Source organism: Protopterus annectens, chromosome 2.part1 (genome assembly GCF_019279795.1).
Source record: "Protopterus annectens isolate FY-2018-M chromosome 2.part1, PAN1.0, whole genome shotgun sequence".
Lineage (NCBI taxonomy): Eukaryota > Metazoa > Chordata > Ceratodontiformes > Protopteridae > Protopterus > Protopterus annectens.
Genome location: NC_056729.1, coordinates 324,419,942 through 324,433,008, shown reverse-complemented (window position 1 = coordinate 324,433,008; position 13,067 = coordinate 324,419,942). Strand labels below are relative to the sequence as shown.

The window sequence follows — 13,067 nt, the reverse complement described above, 5'->3', positions numbered from 1 at the left end:
GGTAGCAGCAATCCAAGCAAAATTATACAGGCTGCTCAGGTATGCATTATCTTTGTAAAGCATGCTGCCTTGGTGCTTTGCTTTAGCATGTTTATTCCTAGTAAGCTGAAATCCACTCTTATGACTGATTTCTGGGAAAACTTCATATCACTGTCACAGATAACCATGAACAGGGTAGTCTTTGTTTTTTTTTTTTCACTGGAAAAAAAAAATACATACAAGCATGCATGCATCCATACATACATTGTTTGTGTCTTTCAGCTTTTCCTGGTTAGGGGTCGCCACAGCGGAACTCCGGTCCGCTAATGATTGGCAGTAGAGTTTTACGTACTGGCTTGCCGTGGCAGTAGAGTTTTACGTACTGGCTTGCCGGGCCTAACGCACAACCTTCAACGAAGGAACGCCCATTCACGCATGTCGCTACACAGAAGACGCTCTAACTGAGAATTGAACGGGCAACGTCTAACTGTGAGGCGACAATGCTACCGCAGCACCACCACCGCATACATATACATGTAAATTACAGGTTGAGCGTAATGCTTTGTTTAAGCAGCTCTCAGAAGAACTCCTTGAAGACTTTGTGTGTGCACACAATGATGTTAAATTGCCAAGAGGCATTACTTTGGGAACTACCATGTCCTGAAAGGATGAAGTGCATTACACATGCAAGAAACCAGTCAACTAAAAGCATTGGTTCAGCCCAGGTGGACACAAGTGAAAGCCACAAGAGTGGGTTAGAAGAACATATAAGATGTCTACCTTCCATATATTCCATATATCAAGAACATAAGCTGTGTAACTGTCAGCAGCTAAGGGGGTAGCACCAGCATTTGTAAACTGCTTCATTCTCATTTGGGTCAGAGGGAATGGTTTAGCAATGAAAGGAAAGGTAGTTGGGTAGCAGCAGTGATATAAGCTAAAGCACTGTATGGTAAGATCATTGGGTTTTATATGGTGTTACAGACAGACTAGTTGAGATTGTGATGTTCACCTGTGTCGCTCATCCCTCTCTAATATAGATGATGAACAGACGGGGTAGTTTGTTTAGATGCTTTATTACATAGAAACACATCAGGATGGATAGCAGCATCATAACATATAAACAAACTGATTAACAGACAGACCTTACAGACGTATATGCTTACATCTCAACAGCTTACTTCAAAATGGCAATCAGGCTCGCACGTGCTCAGTATTTATAAACTTGTGCAAGCCCTTAAATAGCTTCTTAAAGATACATACACACACTGATCTACACCCTCCTTTTTAAAAAGATTGCTCTTAGTTGAAAATATCATTGGAGCTAGACATGCATTACTATAGACATTAGAAACAAATGCAATGTTCATGTTCAAGTTGCTGTGTATCTATAACATGGTCTGAAGATATGACCGGATCTGGTAACATAACAGTCTGGACTGGGTTTAGCAACAGGGACAGTCTTTGGTGAACAATTGGTATCAGGAATTTCTGGATTCATCACAGGAACGGGAATATTCTCTGGAACTTCCTCTGGAACTGGAACACTGGACAATTTACTCTGAGATAGTCTTTCTCACAGGCTATGTGATGTGGTATAGATTCGGACACCGGCATCAAATGTTTCAGATTCTCCCTAAGCTCCACTCCTTGTGATTCCACAATGTACGATCTTGGCTTTGAGCAAATATTCTTCACGACTCCAGTCCAATCATAACCTTTGGACATTTGCATCCTTACCACTTCTCCTTCTCATAATGGATTGAGCCATTTGCTGGTCTTAACAGATTGGTTTTCATTGACCTGTTGTTCTTGACATATGGAACCAACATTCACTACTGATTGGTAACGTGGTTCTGGTTTGTCTCAACAGAAGTCTCTGGGTAGGTGAACCAAGATGTTTATCACAAGTAATATTTCTGAGATTCAAGAGAGTCAGGAAAACATCACTACAGCCTCATTTTGACTTCTCTAGTAACTGTTTTGCACTTTGAACTGCACGTTCTGCCAAACCATTTGACTGTGGGTACTCAGGACTATGTGACATGGATAAAGTCCCACTCTTCAGCGAATATTTTGAATTGTTGGCTTGTAAACTGTATACCTTTGTCAGAAATGACTTTGTGCAGACTACCATGAACTGCAAAATGACGCTTCATTTTAGTGATGATAGTATTGGATGCTAGATTCGGAAGTAGGTCAGTCTCGAACCAATTTGAATAAGAGTCTACTAACACCAATTAATGTTGACCATTTCATTCGAAAATGTGAGTGGCTACTGTCAACTAAGGTAATTCAGGAATCTGGTTTAGCTGAAGAGGTTCCTTCTGCTGATGTGGCTTTGTAGTATTACATACAGAACAAGGTGAAAGTACTCTCTTAATGTCTTGTGACATAGAAGGCCAAAATACTAGACCTCTCGCTGTTCTGAGTCTACTCCTGGGTGACCACGATACAAGATAGTAATGTACTCTTGTTGCAAAGACTTTGGAGCAATTACTTTAGGACCTTCTATAATGATACCATTGTCAGACACTTTAGGACCTTTTATAATGATAACAAAATCTCATCTCTTTATGGAAAATAAGGGTGCACTTCTTGAGGTAAACTAGATTGCTTTGATGGTCATCCTTGTTTAAATAAAGTGGTTGAGCCTCTGTAAAACTGGATTTGTGGCTGTGTGATCTCTCAGCTCATCAAGATGTGTGAAAAAGTTTCTCACTTCCACAACTCAAATTTAAGGTTCTCATTCTCATGTTTTTCAGTGGTGTCTCTGGGTGTATCACAATGTATCAGCAAGATAAAGAAGTTTGCCCTCTCGTAGACAAGAATGAAATTATACTTTTGCAATCTCAACATCATAAGTTGCAATCTGACTGGAGTTATATGCATATACTTTCTCAAAATAGTGACTACAGGTTGGTGGTCAGTTTTGATCTGGATAGGTCTACCAAAAACACAATCTTGGAACTTTGAACATGCAAACACAATTGCCAGAAGCTCTTTCTTGATCTTTGCATACTGCATTTCTGTTTGGGTAAGCGTTCTCAATGCAGAGGCAACAGATTGACCCTCTTGTAGAATGACTGCACTTAGACCAAATCTCGAAGCATCACATGAAAGAGTGACTTGCTTGTGAACATCATAGTATCTGAGAGTTTGTGGACTGGAAATTCACTGTTTCAGGACATCAAATGCTCTGTGGTGCTGTTCTAACCAAGACCAGGGTACATGTTTACAAGTCAGCTCTCTGAGTGGTACTGATATAAGTCTGGAATGAACTTGCCTAGATTGTTAACCATGCCAAGAAAACGTTGCAGGGCTTGAACATTGTCTGGAGCTGTCCTCTCGAGAATGGCTGTTTGCTTGGAAGTGTCTGGGCGTAGGCCTGAACTGGTAAATAAATGACAAACATAAGTGACTTCTCGTAGTCTGAATTAGCATTTCTGTGGATTGAACTTACGATTCACTTGATGTGGTCCTTCCAGAACTTTTCTGAGGTTTCTGTCATGCTCAGCTTCACTATTACCTCCTACTAGTATGTCGTTTGCTATAATAACACAAGGAAACCCCAAAAAATTGCTCTATTGCACGCTGAAAGACTTGGCTTGCAGAATTTTATCTTAAATGGCATTCTCAAACACCTGTAAATTCCAAATGGAGTACTGAAAGTAGTTAGCGATGAGGATTTCTTGAAAAGCAATATTTGCCAAAATTAACTCTATGCATCTAGGACAGAAAAAACAGTAGCATTTCTCATTAAGAGCAGTGACTTCTTCGACTGTATGCAGTGGATGATGAGGTCCTTTTAGTGCTTTGTTCAAATCTTGTGGATCAATACATATTGACATACAGTTGGTTCATCTGCTGGACAAATCATACCTTGTAGCACCATTTTATGTAGCTTGGCTTTGACTCTGTTCTGCATAGGTATTTGAACTTTCTGGGCTAGCCTGATAAATGGACTGACATCTGGGTCTAACTTCATGGAGTACACAGCTGGAAGCTTGCCTAGTTTGTCTTTGAAAAGATCAGCAAAGGTAGAAAAAATATGTGCGATGAAATTAGAGTAGTGGTCTTTCAAGCTAATATGATGGACTTCTGTATTAAATGAAAGCAGTCCCATTTTCAAACTGTCTTTGAGCCCTAATAATGACTGGACATGCCTTTTGACCACATAAAATAACAAATCGTAACCTTTCCCAGCAGAGTAACATGAAAGTACTACTGAGCCTTCAGTTTGAATTTCTTCACCTCCATAAGCAACAAGCTTCTCACACTTTGCCAAATCAAGCCTTAAACCACTACATGCTCTAGCAAATGTTTCTGCTGACATAACATTGCACTTGGAACCTGTGTCACTTTTGAGCTCTGTGGGTTTTCCAATTATCTGAACAGAACAAAATACTTCATGCTTTGCCCAGAAATCTTCTGCATTGACTGTTGCACTAAACAGTGACACACCATCAACATAAAAAGTATGACTCCACGTCACAGCTTTCTAATTGATCAACTCGTTTCTTGAAATGTTCCCTTTTAATAAAAGAATGTGTGCCTTTTGATGTACAGAACTTCTTGAAATTATTCCACTTATTGCATTTGTGGCATTCCTAACCAAAAGCTAAACAGTTTTCCTTTTTAGATTCATGATTTCCACCACAGTTACGACAGTTGGCAATGAAACTAGGTTGGGGCCCATGCTTTGAGTTTGCTTGACTCACTCATATGCTTCACTGAGACTGTGTGAACTCTAGAACTTGCTGGAAAGCTCTGGGGTTTACCAGTGAGTGCTGCAGGGGCTATAGTTGTTGCCATGTTCTTGGGCCTGTTTCTTTTAACCACATGCTGCGTGCTATTTATATGAGCTCTAGAAATTACTGGAAGCATGCATCTCTCAATAGTAAGCATATTTGTGTGTTTTTCTGTTAACTTATATTTCTGACAAATCTCAATGGCCTTATTCAAAGTTAAATCACTGTCACAAAGCAAAATCTTTCTCACAGCATCATCCTTAATATCACACACAAGTCTGTCTTTTATTAACTCATCCCTTAAATCACCAAATCTGCACATTTTAGTCTTATTTCTCAAATCATTTTTATATGCTGTGGCACCCCTGCCCTGGCCTAGTAATCAAGGAGCCTCAATCCTCACCACTGGCAAAGTGGGGAACCTACACACTGGGAGAATGACAAGTACACACACAGTAAAGTGCAATTTCCCTTAAGAGCACACAGAGACCACAGTCAGTCTGGGGCTGGTTTCTCCCTCTTTCTCCAGATCCCCAATAAGACCTCCCACTGGCACAGCTATAGAGTTGAATCTCAACTGAGTGGCCAAGCCAAGGCCTCCAGCACTCTCTCTGTCCAGCCAGTGCTTTATGTCCCTGCCGAGTAGCTGTCACACACACTTACACAGACATGCACATTCTTTGAGATTTGATTTATAAACACACACACATGTGCAGATACACACACACACACACACACACACACACACACACACACACACACACACACTCTCTCTCTCTCTCTCTCTCTCTCCTGGGAAAGGCTGGTACAGATTTACTAATGTAGTTATTACTGCCACCAGCCAACTGTTTATCAGCTACGTTAAGGCCCTTAACAAAGGGTGTCCAATCTTATTATGTAATGTTACTATTAATCTAAATGGTAGTTTGACCAAGAACAAGGCTATTAAGAGTGACCCACACAGTGTCACAAATAAATATGCAAGTACTCTCAGAATATAAATATGCCCCTACACAGATCAGCCACAATGAAAGGTTTAAATATATTTAATAATAATTAATAAAAGAACAAGAAAATGCCCATAAATAATCACAGTTACCTTAGAGTTCAAAATCACAGGAAATATTTAAAACAACATTGCAGGACAGTCTCAAATAAATAAAGAAAAATGTCTAAATTAAGCTTAGCTATATTCCTGACTATATCTAAAAGAATTATACTGTACCCTTGAACACTTATTCATAGCGTAAGACAAGACAGATGTGGTGAGTGAGTTTTCCAGCTGATGTTGTCAGGTCAAAGAAAAATACAGAATGCTCTACCTTTCTCTCGGAGAGTTCTTAAATTAATATTTCAGATATTACTGCTGGGATAGCTGGCAGCATGACATCACTTGTCATCTGACTATCAATTCCCAGGCTCACAACCATTGATTTTAGCATCTGCCTGTGAAAACACGTAAACCTTAGATCTTTTGGCAAGTGGTGGAAGTCATAAAATAATTTACATTCTTTGACATTCAAAGACAATACAAGAAACTTCTAGTTCTAGACATCGTCTTCTGTTGCACTGAAACTGAAAGATAACATCTCTTTTTATGGCCCAGCCATAAAGTAACTCGATCTCAACTATTCTTCTGAAGTGAACTTCTTGTGTTGCAGTTTCCATTGTTAAAAAAAAAAGTATATATATCTAACCAGTTACAGCAGTGTATATACATTTCTGCTCAGTACTTTACAAAATATCTCTTCAGCACGTCTGTACAGTATGACATACAGTTCTAATACATCTGTAACACAAGCATCTTACTTGAAGCATGTTGACATTCTCAAATGACATAAAATTATTTACAAAATTCCAGACAGCTGTGATGGCAATATCTCCTTTTTGTTACACTTCTGTATAAATCATATTAATATTCACAAATGACATATAATTATTTACAAAATTCCAGCTAGCTGGGCTGGCAGTATTTCCTTTTGTTACATATGCTGCAAAAGTTTCACCAGGCTTTTGATCCCTCCTGTAAAATAATTGTCTTTACATTATAACATTTGTTTGGGGGTTACTAATTCCTCTAAATTTACATTTTAAGCATTCAGGGTCCTCCCTTGACACAGCCAGTACAACAATATGATGGTTTTCCCCCTCTCCTGCAAAGATGATAGGTGCATACAAAAAGAAACGCTCCCTTTCAACACCTTCTGAACCAGCTACATTAAGTGGAATAAATGCCTTTGTATGGTCATCTTTGTCAGAAAATGCAGCCTGTAAGAAAATGTCATACTCTTACTCAAACACTCTACAGCTCTCTGCAATATTATTGTCAAACGCAAGTACAGTGGGTTTTTGAAATCCAACTGCCATGCTAACAAAGTATGCACAAACACAGTAAAATATGGCGCTTGTAATTATGTACGAACAAGCTGTGCTATGAGAGCTTGTAATAACATTCAATTGCACAGTGAATTCTTAGAGAGACTTCCCATACTCTGGAACAGACTACCTATCTATGTCAAACAGAGCTCCTCATTAGCACTCTTCAAGAAAAATCTTGATAATTGGATGGGAAATGGGAAATTCACCCTGGGGATCACTTCTGTGGCTTTGCTCAACAGGGGCACAGGAAAATAATTTTCTTGGGTGGCGAAAGCCAGGGTACATTTTTTGGCTGGGCTTGTATGGGCCCTAGGGCCGATAGCCTATTACCTACCTATGAACCTATGAGAAATACTGTGCTTTGCGAAAAATACTCTGAAATGGCTGTATCTTCCAAAATAACTTAACTGTAATACTGCACAAACATGCAAACACTTCATACACTTCTGATAACTCTGATATCTTTAATTAATACGTAATGTACGTGCTTAGCGAAAATGTGGTTGCTACCTTTAATTTTTTTCATTTTATGCAATTCAGACTTTATTTCAAACATTTTCCATGGCAATTTGAATATTTTTATCAGTATCGGACATTTCAGTTTATTTAAATATTGTTTCGAGCATTCTGTATACTTCATTTCATATTGTGCAAATAAGATATTTGTTTCTGACCTGTTTTTCGAATGATGCATGCAGTACGGATGATCCACTAGTATATATTCCTCCAGTACCAACTGGATGCCTCTCCGACTCAAATTGGAGAAACTGGAACTCTTTCTGGCAACAAGTCTTTTTAGCAATGCCTCTTCTGACACCATGTCGCTTGTCCCTCTCTGACATAGGTGACGAACAGGCGGGGCAAATCGTTTAGATTCTTTATTACATAGAAACATATCAGAATGGATAACAGCATCGTAAAATATAAACAAACTGATTAACAGGCAAACCTTAACAGACAGACCTTACAGACATACATGCTTACATCTCAACAGCTTACTTCAAAATGACAGGCTTGCACATGCTCAGTATTTATACACTTGTGCAAGCCATTAGATAGCTTCTTAAAGATACATATACACTCATCAATCTATAACCTGTAATTATATTCTGGCAAGATGCTGAACTTGAATCTAAATGTAAGGATGGGTCTGGTAATTCCCCTAATGAAAGCATCTTCAGCTGTGTAAACCTTTACTCATGTTATGAGCACTATGTTTATTCATATTTATAGTTATCTAATATTTCATGTGAACTGCATAGCCTTTTTACTACTAACTTTATTTTTTGTTTTAGGGTTCCATCAGTCACTCATCCTGCATCACCACCTGAACACCTAAAGGAGCCCCTGGCCTACATGAGAAAAGCACAGGTTTGTTTCTAGTTGGCTGACAGATAGTTGCTTGTGCTCAAGAATTCCTACTGTGTATTTTTGCACTTGGGTTGCTTGAACAAATGTCTTGGCAACAAACTCCATCCACATTTGTGAACTGAAACTGCAACTGTCACCATAGCAAGTATTCAGATTACACTGTTTATTCCTGTTTGCCCTTTTCTAAGTATCTTACACCGTATTTGTTTTCTGTATGACCATGTCCCCAAAGTAGCCACCACTGAAGAGAAAATACATTCTTTAACATACAGCAACAAAAATACACATCCTGTGAAATAATAATAATAAAGTGCAGCATTGTGAGATTTGGAAAAAAATGTATAAATTACTAAAAAAATCTGGGAATTATGAGAAGTGTGTACTTACCAATGTCCAAAACATGTTCTGTACCTGTCTAATTCAAAAGGACATGTCTAGTCAGTCAGTGAAAGTCTTTGTGCTGTGTTGTACCCCATTAATCAGTTCCATTACTGAATATAGTATTGCATTTTGTAGCCTTTATACAAGCCACTTGAAGCAGCTTGGAAGAGTAGAGTGATTCCTTCCTAGAGAAGTCATTGCATTGGAAAATTTCACCTATTCAAAAAACTTCTGTCATTATATTCTGTTTTTTTAGGTTAACTCTGTTTGGTTTATAATACATTATTTAATCTAACTGTATTTAACGGTCTGTTGGATTGAAAACTTTGACAGCACCTTATAAGGTTACAAAAGTCACTTCCCTTTGCAGTCAAAAGTCAGTCATTAACTTCTGTCAAAAGTAATTTGATATAATGTTCATCATGTTACACTGCTGCAGTCATTACACTTGGGTTATCCTGCTGTCAGGTGGTTCCCCAGTCGGCCTGAGTTCCAAAGTGTTGGTCCGGCATCGGTTGCTGTCGCCTCCTCCCTGACGTCAGTGTGACAGGGGTGTATAAGATGCAGCTGACGCCATTTTCTTCAGTCTTTCTTGCCGCGCGGTGCCCGAAGCAAAAGCAGTTCACAAGTGCCGGTCGGTCGACTCCTGAGATATTCATTCCGAATCCAGAACCGAAGTGTTCTACAAAGCTAAGTACCCTGTTGGGGAAACTTTTTCTTGCCTCAGACCGATGTCAGTAAAAGTTAATAACTGTATTTCTTGTGGGAAGCAAATACCTCATAAGGATTTCCATTCCTATTGTATCCCATGCCTAGGCCCAGACCACAACGTCACTGGTTGTCAGTTTTGTGCTAGGTTTAACAAGCACACTGTTAAACGTCGGTTTGATTTTGCCCGACATTATTTTGGCAGAAAATTTAATTACACCATGCCGTCGGAACTTCCGACGACTGGAATACATAAAAAGCGCAAAGACAAGGACAGGCATCCGAGGCCCAAACCTGACGACGAAGCCTCTTCTAGGCCAGTCGCCGGTTCTCCGGTTTTCAGCGAGGCACCTTCGCAGCCCCTGACGACTGTTTCTGCAGAACCACAGGCCTCCAACTCCCACGTGGAGATGGCTTGGCCTTCGGACGCACAAGTTTATCAGCCTACCGAGGCTAACCCTTCAGAGGGATCCGGAGTAGCTGAGCAACCCAAAGCTTCAGAGGGTGTTTTCTGACCTACTCAGTTAACCATTAAACCCCCTGCTAAGTCTAAGCCGCCTTTAAAAACAAAGAAACAAATACAGCATTCTCCAGGACAGGCCTCCATGCCTAAGAGACAAATGCTCAAAATGGCCGAAGACCTAATCACTCTGATCAGGGGGTACCACCCCCCCCCCCTGATAAAAGGCCCAGACAGGGTGCAGACTATGACTCATCTGACCAGGTGTCCATTTCTTCAGATTCATCCTCAGACCTAGGATTTTCTTTACCCCCTTATGAGGACTCTGATGCTGAGGAATCAATTTCATCAGCCTTTCCGCCTGAGGACTACTCCTTTGGTGAAACCTTACATACCATGAGGGAGCATTCCAATTGGGAAGGCCAGGATTACTCTGAATCCAAGAAAAGGCTCAGAGACTTCCTTTTATTACCTCAACACAGACCCCTTGCTATTCCGCCAGTGTTAGACATTGTGGATGATGTGTATACTGAATCCAGCTTAAATCCTGACTCCTTACCTCCAGCCCCAGTTAAACCTGACAGATACTACAGAGTCCCTGACTCACACAAATTTCTGTATAAAAGCCCTGTTGCTGAACCTGAAACTGTTTCTCAGGGACCCAAAGGGATTAAGGCCTCATCAGCAAAAAATCCAGTCCCCTCTGACAGAGATTCCAGAGCATTGGACAGATGGGGAAAGAAAGTATATACATCTGCAACCTTAGCAATGAGAGCCTTAAATTGCCAGTTTCACATGCCAAAATATCAGCAATTTTTGATGTCTCAGTTAAAACATAAAATGCTTCCAGATTCAGATCCTCCTAATTTTAAAGAAATGCAGGATTTATTGCATGCAGCTGAACAAGTGGGAAAGCATACTTTGCAATGTGGTTTTGATTCTTTAGAGGGCTCCTGTAGAGCAGCAGTTACAGGCTCTGTCATTAGAAGGCATGCTTGGTTAAAAGAACATACGTTACCAGATCATGTTAAAGCAAAATTATTGGATGCACCTTTACAGCAGGATGTGTTATTTGGAGTTAAGGCAGAAGAGGTATTAAAGAAAATGGAGGATAAGGCAAAATCTATGCAAACGATAAAGCATTTCTTACATGTTCAGCCACCACGATTTAGCAGAAAACTGGCCAACAAAGAACTGGTCCTTTCTGGCTACAGACAGACCTCAAAGGGGCAGATACAGACGTCCAAGAGGTAGAGGTCAACCACAAGGTCCTTACAGGCCTAGACAATGGGGTGCACCAGACCAGAATGAAGGGGAAGACAGGCCCCAACCATATAAAAAGCAGCCTCAATGACTTCCCATTACAGCTGCCAAACAACTCTCTCTTGGCAGCCCCCTTGGGAGGAAAACTAGCACTTTTCTATCACATTTGGCATTGGATCACCAAAGACAAATGGGTTCTCAACATTGTATCTCATGGTTACAGGTTCCACTTTCACACTCTGCCAAGGTTAAAAGGAATGCCAAATCTGCCACCAAATCAATGGACAGAGTCTTAAAAGCAAATTACAGCACTCATGGAAATGAGAGCTATTCAAGAGGTACCACCACAAGAGCAAGGACAAGGATTTTATTCAAGACTCTTTCTGCTTCCCAGAAAGGACAAAGCCTGGAGGCCCATTCTGGATCTTTCTTCTCTAAACACTTACCTGGATGTTCCGAAATTCAAAATGTTGACACTACAGCAGCTTCTTCCCATGCTGGGCAAAAAAGCTTGGCTCGTGACCTTGGACCTCAAGGAGGCATACCTGCATGTCCCTATCAGACAAAACTGCAGAAGATACCTCAGATTCATAGCAGGTGCAATGCAGTATCAATTCTCTGCACTGCCCTTTGGCTTATCTACTGCGCCCAGGGTCTTCACAAAGTGCCTGGCACCAGTAATTGCATTTGCAGACAGAAAGGAATTCAAATTTATCTCTACCTGGACGACTGCCTGATTCAAGCAGAGAGCAAGGACATTTTTCTAGAGCATCTGGCGTTTGTAAAACAGTTATGAGGTTGCCTGGGGTACACAGTAAACAAAAAAAAAATCAAAACTAAGGCCCTCACAAGAGATAATATTCCTGGGTGCCAGCTTGAACACAACGGCCCAGATGGCTTATCTCATTCCAGACAAGCAAGGACAACTGACTCAATACTTTCAATTGATGGCAACAAAAACCCAACTCCCTGCAAGAAAAATTCTGCAGGCCTTCGGTTACATGACATCTTGCATACTACTAATTCCATATGCCAGACTGCATATGAGGAAACTACAATGGTACCTAAAGACTGTATGGTCTCAACACTGTCAAAGTTTGGAAACAGTTATACCACTAATTCATTGCCTTCCACAGGAGTTTCGATGTGGGCTCAAGCTTGTCACCTCAACAAGAGACAGCCTTTTACTCAACCCACAGCCAGGCAAACACTGACAACAGATGCATCGGATTACGCCTGGGGAACACACATGGCAGGAAAATGTATTCAGGGCAAGTGGCCCGCAGAACAAAGGCATCTTCACATCAATCAAAAAGAGATGTTAGCTGTACAAAATGCCCTTATAGCTTTCAAGGACCTACTGCATCCAGGACAACTATTACTAAAAACAAGACAACACCAGTTATGTGGTACATAAACAAGCAAGGGGGCCCTCACTCCTACCCCCTCTGCAGACAAGCCATGACCTTGTGGAACACAGCTCTAAACTATCAAGTTCATCTGCAAGCACAATTCCTGCCAGGAGAAAAAAACACACTGGCAGAGGACTTAAGCAGAAACATCATGGATCTCCACGAAGGGGAATTGAATCCACAAATATTCAGAATGATAACACAGAAATGGTGGAGCCCGGACATAGATCTGTTTGCATCACCAATGAACTGCCAGCTACAGAAATTCTGCACAAGGAGTTACCATCTACAAGCATGGAAAGTGGATGCCCTCTCATTCAGCTGGAAAAACCTACAAGTATATGCTTTTCCTCCACTACCTCT

At 40.6% G+C, this 13,067-nt stretch overlaps 1 protein-coding gene across 1 annotated transcript in view; it reads left to right on the top strand.

Annotated features, from left to right (window-relative positions):
• TBC1D19 (TBC1 domain family member 19) overlaps positions 1 to 13,067 on the top strand; it is a 2,958,314-nt gene that overhangs the window by 423,209 nt on the left and 2,522,038 nt on the right. Inside the window, exon 4 of the mRNA XM_044062152.1 lies at positions 8,405 to 8,480. Coding sequence (XP_043918087.1) covers positions 8,405 to 8,480 — 76 coding nt within the window. The remainder of the gene's footprint in view (positions 1 to 8,404; positions 8,481 to 13,067) is intronic.